The sequence below is a fragment of the Solea solea genome, chromosome 9 (genome assembly GCF_958295425.1).
Source record: "Solea solea chromosome 9, fSolSol10.1, whole genome shotgun sequence".
Lineage (NCBI taxonomy): Eukaryota > Metazoa > Chordata > Actinopteri > Pleuronectiformes > Soleidae > Solea > Solea solea.
Window position 1 is genome coordinate 27,419,281 of NC_081142.1, and position 17,680 is coordinate 27,436,960.

Sequence of the window (17,680 nt, forward strand, 5' to 3'; positions counted from 1 at the left end):
AATGAGCATCAAAGTGCACTTGTGCCTCTTTTGGTCATCGCCTCAGGTCAGGTCTCAACACAGTGTGAGTTCTGGAGGGAGGATCATTCCAGAGCGTCTCACACAAAAATGTCTTTGTAATGTGTTGGCTCTGTGTCCACACTGTCACTGTCAGCATCTCCTGCTGATACCATCATAAATCATCTCTTCAAAGGACCTCAGAGCAGGAGTCTTTGCTGTCTCTTACATGACCTCCCATCAATAATATAGTAAAACAAGGCTTTTCAGACAGATAGATACAATCCATGCCAAAGCAGTGAGAGTGACTGTTAGCTTTTTAGCCCCAACTAGACTAAATACAAATTGACCTTGCCGATGGCTCTCTAGGAGATCACGGCAGGGAGAAGCCAGACAGAGCACAAAAAGGATCAGAAAACAGATCCATAGAAACACGCTGCATTAAAGTGATTGTCTATGGTATCTTAAGAATATATTCACTGCTTTATCTCGCTGTTTCTGACTGGAAACTTACGTTTGGAAACCACTCAATCTCTACAACCAAGTCAAGCATTTTTAGTTTGCAAGGTCACAGGAGCTGCTGGTCTACTGCAGCCTTCTTCGCTAAGTTTGTATCACTAAGGTAAATCTGAAGGTTTTCAAACATCAAAGTCACAAAATAATACATCTTTAACTTAACTGGTAGATACAGAATTATACAGAAGAATATCAACTACTCCTGTGTGGCCATGATGTTAAATTGCTGATTTTTTTATATAGATTATTTACAAAGCATCATCATGCAAATTCTGTTTAATGGTGAGATAAAGTGGCAATCATATTCTCAAAACATTGCAGGCTTAAGTGACAGAGATGTTATTAAGTATAAGACTTTTGTTACGTGGCTAAAATCAAACAACCCCACTTGTAAAAACTTGAATAATCCCTTTGATCAGCAAACAAGAATGAACGCATTGGTAATAAAAGGCGTACCTCCACAAAGACTTGCTGGTTGTGTGAGACGGTGTAAAAGGTCTGACGTGAGGGGATGTTGGACGGGAGCGTGTTGTACAACTCCATACTAAACGTCATGTTGTTGACTTGCGGCCTGGATGGTCCCGGTACAAACTTGGGAAGGGTTTCTGTGGTTTCCTGGTTCTTTTTGTATGCGCAATTGAACTAGGAGGGGAGAAAAAACAAAGCCAACACAAATATCAGCAGGGTTCTGACATTAGATTCCACCGCTAAGCAACCCATACATGACTGAGTCTTGATGTTTCACTGGATCAACCAGAAAACAGGAAAGATACTGAATAAACAAGATCAATAACTGGGAGACGAGCAACACATGAGACGAAGGAAAATAAGTCAGGAGAGAGAAGACTATGGAGAAATTTCAAATTGGAAAATGTCAGATGAAGTTCATGAAACAGACATCATGGAAACAAGGGGAGATTTCAGCAGCCAGATTTGTTTTTTTACAAGCACCAAGGGACTCTGGGAAACAGAGTTTCTTCCAACTGTGCGTGATTTAAAACAAGATTTAGATGATCATTCAGTCAGTGGTCAACTTTCACCCTGGGAGTGCAGAGAGGGAAAGAAGAGCCCAAACACAAGTTCACTGTCTTACCTCGATGACAGACTGGTGCTCTGTGGGCTCAGTAAGTGTCCTCTCCACTGGATCCCTGGGGAACTGAATGTCTCCAGATTCCGGATCCAAATAATCCAGAGGGCCACCACTCCCATCCTTCGTCTCAGCAAGATTTATCAGAACCTGCCATTTACACAGTCTGTTACTCACAAAACATAAGCCACTGCAGCTAGAAAACATTCATAAATAATAATCATACCCTTTCATTTCTACATGTAAACAGATGCAGCTGCACGCAGTGTTGCTTAATTCAGGCAGAGATTTGCACAAGAGGGTAGGAGAGTGGTCACCAAAATAGTGGTCTCTAAAGTAACCACAGATTATGACTTCAAATGTGGGAATGTCTTGAAGCTTGAATTCAGAGTCAGAGATTAGTACATGTTGAGGTACATTTTCAGTGACACTAAGTCTGAGCCAAGATTGTTTTTAGTGCCACTGCCAGAACACATTCTCTGTGATGTGTGGGGAACCAGACAATGGAAATGTATTATTTCAAACTAGAGATCAGAGGTCATCCCTGCGCCTGAGTGTTAACACAAAAGATGGCCTTGGACGTGTTCCCTACTTTTTATTCTCTTCATACTGAATACGTAGTGCTCCAAATTTCTCCCTACAAAAGATTTCACAAGGTCGGGTAGGAAGTGATTCATCTCTGCTCATTAGAACAAACATGCTGAATGAATGCATTCCATTATAATGAAGAAAATCTGGCATGTCAGATGTGAATGTTGCATCCCATAAAAACACCACTGTACACAATAAAGTTGAATAGAAATTTAGTTCCTCACATTTCCCCTTTTCCATTCACTTTTCATGTAACTACATATAAAACTGGAGCAACGGTGCATATTTGTTGTTTTATTCCATTCATTGTCATGGGAGAATTAAACAGTTTTTGGACATAATAGTGGAAATAGAGTGAAGAGTTCACTTTTCCAGCTCCTCATGGACATTTAAGGAATTTGAGGGCTCACTGTCAACCTCTGTAGTAAGATACTGATTGAAGAGCCGTCAAAGATAATAGACATGTATACTCTTGATAAAAAATGTCACTGTTTTAACAAGCTCATGCAGCTTTTGTTGTGCGCTGTTCTACTCTACAAAAAAAAACTAGCGGGAAACTGGGAAACTGTGTTCACTAAAATAAACTAGGATAACTAGCCTCTACTTAGCAACTACAAAAATAAACTAGCTGTCATTTTGCAACTGTAAGTTAGCTTAGCTTCCTGACATCTAGTGGGAAACTGTGTTCACTAAACTAAACTAGGATAACTAGCCTCTACTTAGCAACTACAAAAATAAACTAGCTGTCATTTTGCAACTGTAAGTTAGCTTAGCTTCCTGACATCTAGTGGGAAACTGTGTTCACTAAACTAAACTAGGATAACTAGCCTCTACTTAGCAACTACAAAAATAAACTAGCTGTCATTTTGCAACTGTAAGTTAGCTTAGCTTCCTGACATCTAGTGGGAAACTGTGTTCACTAAACTAAACTAGGATAACTAGCCTCTACTTAGCAACTACAAAAATAAACTAGCTGTCATTTTGCAACTGTAAGTTAGCTTAGCTTCCTGACATCTAGTGGGAAACTGTGTTCACTAAACTAAACTAGGATAACTAGCCTCTACTTAGCAACTACAAAAATAAACTAGCTGTCATTTTGCAACTGTAAGTTAGCTTAGCTTCCTGACATCTAGTGGGAAACTGTGTTCACTAAACTGAACTAGGATAACTAGCCTCTACTTAGCAACTACAAAAATAAACTAGCTGTCATTTTGCAACTGTAAGTTAGCTTAGCTTCCTGACATCTAGTGGGAAACTGTGTTGACTAAACTAAACTAGGATAACCAGCCTCTACTTAGCAACTACAAAAATAAACTAGCTGTCATTTTGCAACTGTAAGTTAGCTTAGCTTCCTGACATCTAGTGGGAAACTGTGTTCACTAAACTGAACTAGGATAACCAGCCTCTACTTAGCAACTACAAAAATAAACTAGCTGTCATTTTGCAACTGTAAGTTAGCTTAGCTTCCTGACATCTAGTGGGAAACTGTGTTCACTAAACTGAACTAGGATAACCAGCCTCTACTTAGCAACTACAAAAATAAACTAGCTGTCATTTTGCAACTGTAAGTTAGCTTAGCTTCCTGACATCTAGTGGGAAACTGTGTTCACTAAACTAAACTAGGATAACTAGCCTCTACTTAGCAACTACAAAAATAAACTAGCTGTCATTTTGCAACTGTAAGTTAGCTTAGCTTCCTGACATCTAGTGGGAAACTGTGTTCACTAAACTGAACTAGGATAACTAGCCTCTACTTAGCAACTACAAAAATAAACTAGCTGTCATTTTGCAACTGTAAGTTAGCTTAGCTTCCTGACATCTAGTGGGAAACTGTGTTCACTAAACTGAACTAGGATAACCAGCCTCTACTTAGCAACTACAAAAATAAACTAGCTGTCATTTTGGAACAGTAAGTTAGCTTAGCTTCCTGACATCTAGTGGGAAACTGTGTTGACTAAACTAAACTAGGATAACTAGCCTCTACTTAGCAACTACAAAAATAAACTAGCTGTCATTTTGCAACTGTAAGTTAGCTTAGCTTCCTGACATCTAGTGGGAAACTGTGTTCACTAAACTGAACTAGGATAACCAGCCTCTACTTAGCAACTACAAAAATAAACTAGCTGTCATTTTGCAACTGTAAGTTAGCTTAGCTTCCTGACATCTAGTGGGAAACTGTGTTCACTAAACTGAACTAGGATAACCAGCCTCTACTTAGCAACTACAAAAATAAACTAGCTGTCATTTTGCAACTGTAAGTTAGCTTAGCTTCCTGACATCTAGTGGGAAACTGTGTTCACTAAACTGATCTAGGATAACCAGCCTCTACTTATCAACTACAAAAATTGTAGACAGTTAGCTTAGTTTATGGAAGGTGAACAGGTATGGGGTGATTGAGTGGACATAAATGAAATGTAAAGGCCATTTAGCCTGGTTCCCACTAGGAATTAGGAAGCTAGGTTCACTTTCTTAAGTTAAGGTGTTTCTACATGTAAAGTAGAATGTAATTAACCTGGCTTTCTAGCACTATTTCCCAATAGGTTTAACAAAGCAAGGCTAATTAAGCTTTCATTTTCTAGGTGAACGTGTTTCAAGCCATTTAGCTTGGTTACCCAGGCTTGTTCATATACTGGCAACTCATATATTGTTCCCTCTAGATGTGAGCTAGGCTCACGAGCCTCCATTTTCAGGGTGAAGGAGTTCCCAGATGATAAATGGAAGCTTGTTAGGCAAGCTTGCTAACACAAACTTTCCTATTCCTACACACTTTCCCTATTGGTATAAATAAGCAAAGCTAACTAGCATCCGTTTTCAGAGTGAATGTGTTTCTAGTTACAAAGCAGAAGTTAGTTAGCCTAAATTGCTAACACAAAAACAATTTTCAACTTTGTGTAAGGAAGCTAGGCTGGGGTTAGGCTAGTTAGCCTAGCTTGCTAACACAAGCACTGTTTCCCTCTATTTGTTAGGATGATAAACTACTGTCTATTTCCTGAGAACAGGTGTTTCCAAAAAGTGATCTGTGGCCATCTTTACGGTGTTTAAAAGCTCTGACAATTGTCACATAATATCAACTAATTTCAGTGAGGAAAGTAGCACTAAAAATAAATAAAACTTTTCATTTGTATTGTAGCTACACTTTGAAAATTGATGACCTGTTTTAAACCACAATGTAATGACAGGTATTATACTCACAGAGTTGATGTAAAGGGCCATTGGGCCTCCCTGCATGGGATATACAGTGGTCTGACAGCCAGTCAGAGTAGTTTCTAGTGTGTAGTGGGTGGCATTGACTGTTGCTTTGCATTCTGGGTCTTGGAGCGTGAGGTTTGCATGAATAAATCCATTCGCCTGAGGAAACATCAAAAAATGCCAACACTGGATGAAGATCAAAAGCAAATTCCTATATTAACTCATTTCAAAAATAGTTTTTTTTAAAAGAAATTAAACTTGGTTGTGTGAGACTTGAAGTTCCCAGGAATAAACAAATCCCATAAGGTGGTCTAGCTCCAGCCCAAGCTTCCCGTAATTACAGTCTATGCCAGTTTCCATTCTGTGATGTGGGCTGACTGAGCTGTCCCAGAGTGCAGATGCCAAATGTTGGGAACAGTCCTATTTGCTTCAATGCCAGCCTGTGTATACCACAAACACAACGTTTCAGCATAGGTGTTTACAGTGTACTTTCCTTTTCTAATCACAGTGTGATTCAGCTTTATTAATTATTAATTATCTGGTTATTCATTGTCTTTCTTGGCTTTTGGCACCGCATTGACAAGTGGAAGGAAACTGAGCTTATAACTGAAGGGTCGCCGGTTTAATTTCCAGGACAGGTCAAGGGCTGGGGTGCCAATAAGAAAAGTAGATAACCACCATTGCTCTCTTGGTGCAGATAAATGCTGTCCACTGCTCCTGCACCCTGGTTTGTCACCACTGGTGTGTAAAAAGGAGGGGTTAAATGCAAAGGTCAAATTCACTATCACTAATTGCTGTGTGTGCAAATAAATCTAATCATTTTAGAATAACCCTGGGTAACAATACAATTGTTGGACAGTATTTAGATGCAACATGAAGTAATTCCAATGTCCAAATTGAACTGACATGTGACCTGTGATCAAAATAACCATGCTGTCCACTCACAAGAAGTCTCCCTTTGTCCACACTGACCACCATCCTCGTGTCCTCACACTTCACACTGAGGCCAAAGTCCTTGGGCTCCTCATTCTCCCAGGGCCGTTCGTCAGGGGAGGGCCGGGGCAGCTGCAGGAAGGGCAGGCCTTCAGAAGCAGGCGGCGGGAGGAGGAAGGGGAGGCCTGTGCGTCGTGAAGCAGTGCCCGCCCCTGGGCCCGCCCCTGGATGAGGTCTGGAGTCCCGCAAAATGGAGAACTCCGGGGGGAACATACCCTCCAGAGGATCCACTACATCTGGAAGTCACACATGGTGAAAGCCTCATGAGGCTGACTTTACAGGCAGGAAAATGATGACATTTCATGCTAGTTTCTTTAAATGAAAGCTCAATGTGCAGGTTTTTCATCTAACAAATGGTAAAACATTTACTTAGGATGTATTGTGTAAATATGATAACAACACACTTGAATGCCTGGGTGCAACAGTTGTCAGACAGCCATCGCTCCAATTGACATTCAAAGAAAAATCTTTGGCTAGGTTAATATCTGTCCCGTTTATTTGCAATAGAGAGACTATCCTGAGCGGGGATGAGCCGATACAGTACTCAGCAGTGGTATGAGTCCAACACTGGGCATTGGAAATCAGAAAAGAGAAAAAACCTTAACTGTGATGTGAATGCCTTACTTATCATGTGATCAGCATGTGAGTGAGAGCTGCAAATGTTAGCCATGCAGTTGGAGCATTATGTCTCTGAAATGTCTGGTTGTAACAAGGGGGTTCATGCATTTAAGGTATTTCATTGGTATCATTATCCATCTTCTTCAGCCCGAAAGAGAAAGAAGACAAAGAAAACAGTATCGGTATCTACCCATCCCTAAAAATGAGCATGATAGCGTACTGGCAATTGGGTAAAGATCGCAAATCCACTGAATACTGGACCTTTAATCAAATAATTTAGCTGAATTTCTCCACATATATAACCTAAAACAGATAATTCAGAGGTTGTTATTTCCATTTACCTGGCTCTCTGAGCCGGATGTTGAAGCTATTGGCTACCGGAGTGCTGGTGTAAGACGTGACTGGACTGTAACCGTGCTCCTCTGCCCACTTGATCAAGGCTTGTGGCCCTGATGGTAAGTGCTGCTTGGGGCTTTTTGACACCTGCATCATTCTCTCTGTGTTGGAGTTCACACTCACAGTGTCAGAAGCCTGTGGACAAGAGAGAATACATACGCTTTCATTTGTCATGCAAAAATAAAGTGTGTTTGTAGAAGAAGACACAAAAGACATGAGTTACTGTTCAGAACCTGCCACAGATATTTAGCTTCAAGTCCAGCCCTGCATGTATTCATGACTCACATGTTCAAGTGTGAGGTAATGGGCGTGTCACAGCTCGATCAATCCTGAGAAACGAACATGTTACTTTTGCTATTTAATCCTATCGTCCCCCGCTTCCTAATCCTACTCTTGCGAGGGCGTGCTGATCCTTTCACACAGAGCATGTCTCTCATGCAAAGCTGAGGACAAAAACTCTTTCTGACGGGACTCTGAAATGAGCTGTCACAAACAGAGCTGATCCTCTCAGCTTGGGCCTTGTGTTTAGACTGACCATCAGTTCTTCAACCTTTCACGTATACATGATAAGGCCGTGCAGCACTTGTCAGTAGAAGGCTCTAGCTTCAGTTGGGTGTGTACATGTGTACAACGTGCTGCTTCACTACATGTGCTAGTGCTACAGAACCTGCAAGTTCTCAGTTTGTTTCTAAGAATTTGGTGCATAAATGTAACGTATACGTGTGCCTTGGATGGTGTGGATTTTAAATCTACTATGTCTATATTAGAGCTGCTCACAAGAAAAAATAGTGGATTGTTGAGTCTCATCTTCTGGGTGGGAAATGACTAACTTTTTTGGATGGAGGCTATTGCCTTTCTATTTTCCCTTTGTAAGTTCATTTGTGGCCTAGTTAGTTTTTTTGTTTCCATTGCTGAATTAGCAATCTTTCCACTGAAGGGACGTGCGAGTGTAGCTGCTTAAAAGAACAACTAATGGGAGGCACTCTCTTTGCCTGTCCTGTGATTGGTCAGAGAGTCCAGAGGAGGAAGAACAACACAAATGATGTTGTCTACCCCCAAGTTTCACTAGATAACTTCAGCTGCAGGCTGCAATATCAAATTACTTACAGTTTTTAATCTGTAGTCAATAATCTTAGATTGCGTTACAGTTGTACTGACATACTTTCTATTGTGCACCTCTATCTGAAGTGTTGCCATATGTTTTGTTTGTTATGTTGTTCTGAGGGTTTCACAGTCTTGAAGTTTGCATTACGCTGACTTACTGTACAGCTGCGAGCAGGCAGCTGAACAAACACACTGGCAAACTGCAGAGTCATCGCTCAGAGTATCACCATTACACACTAAGGAAACCCAGAGCCTCCCCACACACCCCCGCTGAAATCAGTGGAGGTCTACATGTTCACACAGGAGAAAAAGGGTCAGTTGAAGAGTAAATACCAGAAGTCACCAGACTCAGCACAAGTGAAAGGTTTTGTGAGAGGATTTTTTTCCCAGTTTTGGTTTAAAATGACATTCCTGGAGCAATAAAAGTGGCTGGAAAGCTGCCAGTTTCCCTGTCCAGATGATCTACAACTATGCTGTATTTCCTACATTTACATAGGTGTCGTATTCTTACAGTTTCTAAAGGTCCTATGAGACTTGAGCAACACTAATGAAGATTGTATATCTAAGTAAAGACCCCTTTGAAGTATTGTAGTAATTAAGGCAGGATTTGTCTTGAATGTGTGGCTAGGACAGGAGGTCCTGTCAGATCCAAGCACCTGTGAGCAGTGGCTGTGGCCCAGAGCGGGAGCTCAGGCTGGGGCAAAAAACTGACAAAGTCCCACTTGGTGACCAACACAATGCTTGAGGAGAGTGCTGCTCATAATTCACATTATGATGACAGCTCAAGACCCCTGCTGACCCCACAGCGGAGGATAACTGGCCAAATCCCTCCCAACAATATTTGAGGCTGATATGAACAGATTATTTGGCCAAATGATCCTGTAGTGTAAGGTAGAGGTCAACCAATTAAACATTTGAACTAATAGAATAGAATAGACAGAACTTTATTGTCCACCAAGGTGGAAATGTACTTTCATCTCGCCAGCATAAAATCCTAAAACCAGACATACAGAAAGTCAATAAAACCATACACAGTTAAAATAAGATAAGAGATAGACATAAAAAAACAAGAAATAGAAATAAGAGACTGACACAGACATGGTTAAATTTCATTAAAAACTGCTCTTCACTGCAGCTCCTCGCTTTTCCCCCCAATGTTTCAGTGAAGAGTAGAGGCAAAGATTTCTGAGCTTTATCAATTATTTGGTTGCTGTTGATGTCATTTAGAGTTGTTTTTGCAGCTGAAGTGGCCATACCAGGCAGGAGCGTGAAAAGTAAGGCTACTTTCGACGAGGGATCTGTACACCAGTTCAAAAGTGTCTTTTCCTACACCAAGGCCGCTGAGCTTCTCTAGAAAACCAAATGTCCTATTTGAATTGCTTCAAATATGCGAATGGGTGATTTTCAACTGTTGATACATTACCAAATCAACTGTCTCCACTACTGTCTACAAAAAAAACAAAAAAACAATTCCAGCCCATGAGAACTAGAGCAATTAATGCAGGATCTGCAGTGTGAGTTTAGAGGAGCAGCTACAAGATGCATTCAATGACCCACAGAAACAAAAGCAAATAATAGAAATACTTCTAATTAGGTATTCATTAGCTCATTGGAGAGGAATGGAAATACTTGATAAATAAAATACTGCTCAGGTTTGTGTCTTTTTAATACTGTGCTGAATATTGATACTGCAAAGTCTTGTGGGTTAAGGGGCTATCAGCCAATTAAATGTCTCTTTCACGTTTTAAACTATTGTTTTTGTGTGAGGGGTTTAAAATGATGGAATCGTGGAAAAAGCTGTTGTTCATGTGAGCCATGTGTGTGTGTGTGTGTGTGTGTGCTCCTAGGTTCTACCTGCCTCCATATTTATTTTCATTCTGATGTCATGAGATCCCAAATTGCTTCTTTTTTGTTTTTGTTTACTGAGAGTGTAATGTTTGAGTCTTGACTGATCACCCAGGTTTCGCACCAATAAAATAAGATTCAAAAAATCTTCTAGGACGACTAAGTGCTGTAATAGTCATAGTGCTAAAAAATATGCAATGGCCTTGCTGCTGCTGCTGCTGCTGCTGCAGCGAACACGAAGACAGTCCCTGGAGCTGCTGCAGTTACATTTTCACAGCTCATGCAGCAGGGACCTGGGCAGCAACTCAACACATTGTGGAGTGAGAACTTCTCAAGGCCAGCGGTGCAACGCGATGACATTTCTGTCTGTGACACGACTTGTAAGCTACAGTGAGGTGTGATAAGACTGTATCAAACCTCAGTGGAGAAGGCACAGAACAGGAAAGCTTTTATATGTTGTGATATTGCAATCTCACCACTATATCCAGCTTGCCAATCAAACGGTGGGCTTTGATGACCCAGTTGACTGCCTTGGTGCACTTGAGCAGCAAGACGACGTCGCGATGCAGGGGGGCGTCCTCCTCCAGAGGCCGTAGATCCACAATGACGTCCACCTGGAAGGCACTGCAGAAAAGGAGAGGGAGAGAAGAAGAATCTCTTCATGATTGTGTTGACAATGCTTTATCACGCCTTCAGTGTCTGGCCAACTCATTAAAAAGATGGACACCTTCCCAGACCAAGAAAACACACACATATGCACAACAGAACAGATGGAACTGATGCTCTGAGATTCAGCTTCGCTATCAACACGTTCCCAGATTTTCTGCTCTTCTTTCTGGTACACAATAATCACTCCGCTGGGGGAGATACTGTATATGAGTGCTCAGTAGTGTCAAAATATGGTGAAACTACTGTGGGTCAGAGGACCTCTGCTAAAGTTATGGTCTCAACTGCATCTTGAGGACACATTCTCGCAGGAGTATGGACACATGTGTCCTCAAACCAATTCCAAATGTGATTTTCATTGATGACAGATTTAGAGCATTCAGACCTAAATTAATCACGATCCACATGTGATGAGATAACTCAGGACCTATGTTGGATGTTCTTATAGGAGGTCAGGATGCTCACCTGCTGGAGTTGGGGGCCTGGAGATCAATGATGTGGATCTCTTGGTCTTTGTCGAGACCAGTCAGGACACAACCCTTCGATGGCTGTGGCTCCACGTAGCCGCCCAGATAGTTCAGAGACAGGAAACTGGTGTCAATCTTGCAGGTGTCAGAAAATACTGGATCTGAAACAGTGAGAGAGGTGTTTGTGTTACTGGTCGAGGTTTTTCTGCGAGGCTACTTCGATCTCCTTAGGGAGAAATAAAGGAGTCCTGTTACCCCACCACTGCAGGGGGGTCAGGGTTCGAGGTCAGCTGCAGAACAACCCCAGAGCTGCTTCTGGTGTCAGTGTCGTGCTTACGCAGACGTCAGTTTGGTGGATGTTTCCTCTGACAGAAATGAAGAACGGTTTCCCTGCAGCTGGTATTCCCATCATAGCTCATTCAAAATTGCAATTCTAACTCGAGCCGCGGGGATAAACTATTAAACCACAATTAATCTATATATAACTAATACTTATATACAGGATTCAGAAAATAAAAGACAAAGCTATTTTCAGACCCAATTCATGTTTTGGAGCAAAACTGGCATGGCTTTTCCACATTCTTCTGCTTGAGATAGTTTCTTATTAAACAACCTGTTTGTGTCATTTCCAACAAACTAATGTCATGTGCTGTGAAGCTCAGCGACATGAAACGTGGACGTTACCTGAAGAATTCCTCAGAACTTGGCAGACGAGATCAATCAGAGAACGCAGATGTTAGATCTTCAGTGATGGTATTTGCAGGTAAGGCATGTTGCTTTGTGGACAAAACACAACTATGTCCCAATTTTTGCAGCGCAATCTCAATGTTTTTCTTGTTGAGTTTCTGCATATGCTGAATCCCCATCTGACACTATACTAAATAGCACAGCTGCATAGCACAGTTCATTTACTGGTCACCTGGACAAAGCTTAAAGTGACAGAAGAGCAGACTTGTCTATCATCTGCTGTGAGGCTGCAGGTACCACTGGTAGAGAAATGCTGTATTTCATGTTTTTGGATCATGGGAGGAAGCCGGAGAACCCGCAGAACACCCACACACACATGGGGAGAACATGCAGGAAGGCCCTTGTACCAACCGGGGCTCAAACCCGGGGTCTTCTTGCTGCAAAGTCAAGAGCACTAACCACTACACCAACCGTGTGGCCCCTATTTCCATAACAGAAAAACACATTTTAGCAGAATACCTCCACAATAACAGAACAAAAATATTCATAAACACGTTCAGTGATATCTTCTGGTAACTCATCGGTTTTTTTGTAAAGTACCGTCAGAACAAGAAAATCTAAGCTCCTCCTCCAGCACTTAAAGAAAATACAAGACAGATGTTTCCCTATTTGGTGAGCAGAGCCTTAGAGAGAGAGGGTAAACTGAGGAACTGAGGAACCTGGAGTACGAGAACATGTCTATCTCCATGAAACGCCAGTGAAGAAAGGAAGCAGTGGAAATCTACAGCTCCGCACTTGAAGTAAACATCGTGGCACTCTGGGCTTTTGCCAAACCGCAGCCCCCTAATGACACAAGCCAAACGCTTGAAGGCTGAGCAACCACTCTGCTCTCCACAGCAACCAGCAACATAGTGAGAGAAGTTATCAGCGGGAGGAGTGGAGCCATCGTGTCTCTCTCCAGACATGATCTTTGCTTTATTTCCACATAGTGAAAGACGCTCATTAAAAACATGTCCTGCCTGGGAGCTGCTGTATTGGGAAAGATGTTGGACATGTTCTCCATTTGCTGCGTGAAGCAATCCGGACGCAAATGTACACGAGTCAAATGAACATGAGGATCAATCATTGGCTCACGAGAGAGTGTTTCTTCCCTTCATTAGGAAACATCTAGTATGGCATGATTTGTTTTTCCCGTTTATACTGCCACCTTAAGTGTGATAAGTAAGAAGTTATTACAACACACTTTGTTGTTAGTCTTCTTATCGTAGTATCACAAAAGCAATGCCTTCTCGTCTTGGTGGAAAGTTAATAGATGATTTCATTTAACTGGAAAACATTTCATCATCGCCACATTTCCCTGAATTTTATGAGCAATTACTGTTCGGTCCGCGCCTCGCCTCGCCTCACCACGCCACGCCACGGCACGGCACGGCACGGCACGGCATGGCACGGCACGCCACGCCACGCCACGCCTCGGCACGCCACGCCTCGGCACGGCACGGCACAACGTTTGGTTGGTTTTCCCTTACAATATGATACCTGCTCAATGGGGGCAGAGTCATCACACACACAAACTAATGAAAGAGTGGCTTGTAAAGCAGCTGTTTTTCGAGGAGGGCACCGCTAATGATTGGTCACTTTCAGAGTGATCACACCCACGAGGAACTTCTTGTATTTGATTGACAGCTACCAGCGCACTGCACAGCGTGGTTTTTCACGCTCGCAGCTGTCTGCTCGAGGTTGTTTAACATGTTTCGCTGATATCTGCGCATGTGAAGTCAAATTACCTGCACGCTTAACTGCACTCACAACCTTTGACATAAATGTGACGCCGTACTCCGCGTGTCTCTGGGCTACAAGCAGCCACAGCTCAGAAATACCACAGACAGCCTGTTAAACAGTGTGAAAGGGTAAACGCCTGTTAGAGGAAGTGAATTCTTTAACCAGAGCTGTGCATGTAAACCTGAAACACAAAAGCAGAGTGAAGTTGAAGGAGCTGAAGGGGAGACTGAGGAGGTTTCCGCCTCGGGGGCCCACGTCGAGCTACAACGGGAGAATTTGAGGAATCTAGCAAACACACACCTTCGCCGACTTTGATGTAGATGTCTTGAGTCATCCTGAGCTCAGAGAAGGAGGTGACTGCCCGGTACTTCTTCTGGGCCCAGCTGAGGAGGTGCTCGTTGCCCTGGGGAAGAGTCTCCTTCTGGATCTGGCAGGAGAGAGAGAAGTTTCCTGGCTGAAAGTGAACCTCTGAGCCCTCTGGGACCTTGAAGAGAAAGAAAAAAGCAGGAGTGTCAGAGGACAAATGAGCTATTATCTCACATTCATGCGACGTGGGTGTGAATAAATGAAAATGAAGGAGATAGTTGTGTGTTTTCTTCGGGTGAATGAGCATTTAAGCAGCAATACACAACAATTTAGATGAAACAGTGGCAGAAACTGAATATACTGCACAAACTTTCAAACTTGGTACCAATACCTGGGAAAATATAAAGGTTTGATACCGGAGGGAGAACAAATATTAACAGGCATTAAACAAAAATTATTTGTAAGTTAGGTCTCCACTACTCCTGTCTTATTGCTGTTTGACCTTTCTCAGTGTCTATCTGGGACTTTCAGAATCAGAATCAGAATCAGAATCAGAATACTTTATTAATCCCCGTGGGGAAATTGTTTTTGTTCCAGATGCTATGCTAAAAAATGCAATGAAATAAAATATTAAATAAAATAATACAATAATAAAGTAGACAATCTGGAAATATATACAATATACAAATAGTTAACAATGAAATGAGGATGAGTAATTGGTAGTTTGTAAGAGTCCGATCATCAGAGGGAGGAATGACTTCTGATATTTTAAGAGAAACAGAACACTTTCTGTCGTTCAGTTAAATCACACCAACACGCTAACCACATTGTTACCTATGCAAATCAAGATCCAATCCAATACAATTGTTTAGTATTGAGCTCTATCGTACTGATTCTTTTAAATGATCCCTTTAAAATAAAAACCTTGCTTGGTTATTGTAGCCTTAGAATAAGACGTTTATTTGTTCTTTAGGGAAGGGACTTAGACTATGGCTGAACATGCATTTCACAGTGTGAAGCAGAAGCTTCCTGTGTGAAAAAGGGCAACTCTGCAAACATAAATCCAATGAGTAAACCAGTGAGGGAGGAGGAAACTGCAGAGAGAGAGTTATGTGTTTACAGAGAGTGTTTACATCCTTTCTGCTACGTGACGGCCGCCACAGTTCCTGGACTTGCTTGGGAAAGGGACGAATGAGATCTGGACTTTCTTTATGACCTTAAAAGTGATTGCACAGTGTAATAGTGATGAATATTTTCAGAGAGTGTGTGTGTGCGTGTGTGTGTGTGTGTCTCTGCTTCAAACTGACCACAGCAGCAAAAACAAAGGCAGACATATTGTGGTGTCGGTCACTCACACAGTGCTCTTGTAGAGATGGAGCTACTGTACTTTTATGAAAACATGTTATTAATGGGTTAAGAAGACATTAAAGGAATAGTTCAGGCTTTTTTGAAGTGTGGTTATGTGACGTAATTATACTGAGAACAATGATGATAAAGGCGAGTGAGAGCCTTGAGAAAGTGTGGCTGCAAGCAGACACAGCAAGAAAAGCACATTTGAAGCCACTTAACAAAATATGCACCTGATAAAATCCACGTCAGCTGTTCACTGCTTTACCTTACTGTTACACACGCTTTCTGACAAGCACTCACTACTCTGCACCAAAGTCCATCAATGCTTTTGGATTTAGCTCAATGACACAAACTTACCAAACAAGTCAGCTTCACTAAACTCACTGATTTTCTATGGAATTAGATTTGTGTCAATATTTTCATACAACACTTTTTAAGAAGTTGTTTGGAGTCGCTGTCCATTTCCCCCGTCGATGAATAATTGTAAAAATCAAATGTTTGTTAGATAATTACAATTATTTTGTCGGACATCGACAGAGAACAACAAACCATGGAGTGTAAAGAACAAGTGTATTTTCAAACCATAAAATAGAATATTTTTGAATGTTGCATGAAAACATTGACGTAAATCTAATTCCATAATTTCCTCTATGAACCTTTTCTCAGGTTCTAATGTACACCTTATCTGACATAACTTCTATTAAGGTTGGTAAAATGAGTGCTCTGATCCTGTCTCTGGCTGCTTCTGTATATTAAGACGCGATCTGGTTCATGTTGAAATACCTCACACGACCCTGCTTCACCTATCCCTTCACCTTACTGCACACCCGACCATACTGTCACCGTTCAGGCTTCCCGGGACACTACTGCAGAGAATCCAGCTGTAAATTATAAACAGAGGAAAAATGAGGGAGGAGCCTCAGTCTCAGGGAAGTGCTGATTTGAATTTGACAGGGAAACTGTGTGAGTCGTATTTAGACGGGAACGCCTCTTTGGCGCTTCATGGAGCTTGGCCCATATGCTTCATTTCACAGAGATAAACATTCACATGTGCTGAAAACCTACAACCTACAACCAAAGCGAGTCCAAGCACACAGTCTAGACGCTCTACCTCATTTTTATTTCCAGCCTTGTTTTCTCTCTCCTAAGGTATCTGTCCTATCTGTGTACAAGAGCTGAGACATTACTGGCACAATTAAAATGTCACCCCTGATCCAGGAGGGATATGTGAGATCATTTCTATGTGATGATATTAAGGTTTTCTTGCATTGTACAAAAAAGAATCCTTTTTTTTTTCTTTCTTTTTTTTGGTATTTCAGACATAACTGCTGAAATCCCTTCTTGCACAACATCTGTCTGACCTCTGGATCACTCTCTTCCCGATGTTCCTGGCATTGTCACCAGAGGCAGTAAAACACGGCGAGGCCAGTGGAGACGGACTCTATCGAAGAATCCACGTTGGTTTTATTTTTAGTGCGTTTGCTGTGATAAGGAGCGGAGAAGCGTTGGCCTCGGCCGAGGAGGAGGAGGACGAGGAGGGGGCCTCTTCGCTAACCTTGCCAAGCTCTGCAGAGTTTATCAGTTTAATTGCGGGAATATGACTGTAATTAGTTGCAAAGAAATAGAGAGGAAAGCCTGAAAGCCAAATTAGCTCCAGGCCTTCCCGGGCACTAAAAACCTCAGGAATTTGAAACAGGGAAACAAGGAAGCTACACTGGGCTTTAACAAACCCTCTCTCTCTCTCTCTCTCTCTCTCACTCTCACTCTCTCTCTCTCCCTCTCTCTCTCTCTCCCTCTCTCTCTCCACTGGCCTTAAATAAAATATGTAAATATAAATACACTACTGAATGCTATTTACATAAGCTGTCACTCTACTGTGACTTTCTTTGCTAACACACACACAGTGAGTTTATAATTGAAGAAAAATTCAACTTCCATCATGAAAATGTGATTGACTTGAATGACATAAAGTTTATTTTGAATATATTTTCAACATGCCTGCTAATGGGCGTCATTTTATCTCTGCTGTACATGGTCTTTATTTATATATATAGCGATTTTCTAGTCTTGATGACCACTCAAAGCT

General features: G+C 41.7%; 1 protein-coding gene across 2 annotated transcripts in view; it reads right to left on the reverse strand.

Annotated features, from left to right (window-relative positions):
• The window catches only part of tgfbr3 (transforming growth factor, beta receptor III), an 87,390-nt gene that overhangs the window by 18,040 nt on the left and 51,670 nt on the right, over positions 1 to 17,680 (reverse strand). For both annotated transcript variants that reach the window (XM_058638270.1, XM_058638269.1), the window contains exons 5-12: positions 14,239 to 14,422; positions 11,468 to 11,630; positions 10,813 to 10,960; positions 7,333 to 7,522; positions 6,326 to 6,609; positions 5,384 to 5,539; positions 1,607 to 1,750; positions 970 to 1,155 (exon numbers count right to left, since the gene is read on the reverse strand). In XM_058638270.1, coding sequence (XP_058494253.1) covers positions 970 to 1,155; positions 1,607 to 1,750; positions 5,384 to 5,539; positions 6,326 to 6,609; positions 7,333 to 7,522; positions 10,813 to 10,960; positions 11,468 to 11,630; positions 14,239 to 14,422 — 1,455 coding nt within the window. The remainder of the gene's footprint in view (positions 1 to 969; positions 1,156 to 1,606; positions 1,751 to 5,383; positions 5,540 to 6,325; positions 6,610 to 7,332; positions 7,523 to 10,812; positions 10,961 to 11,467; positions 11,631 to 14,238; positions 14,423 to 17,680) is intronic.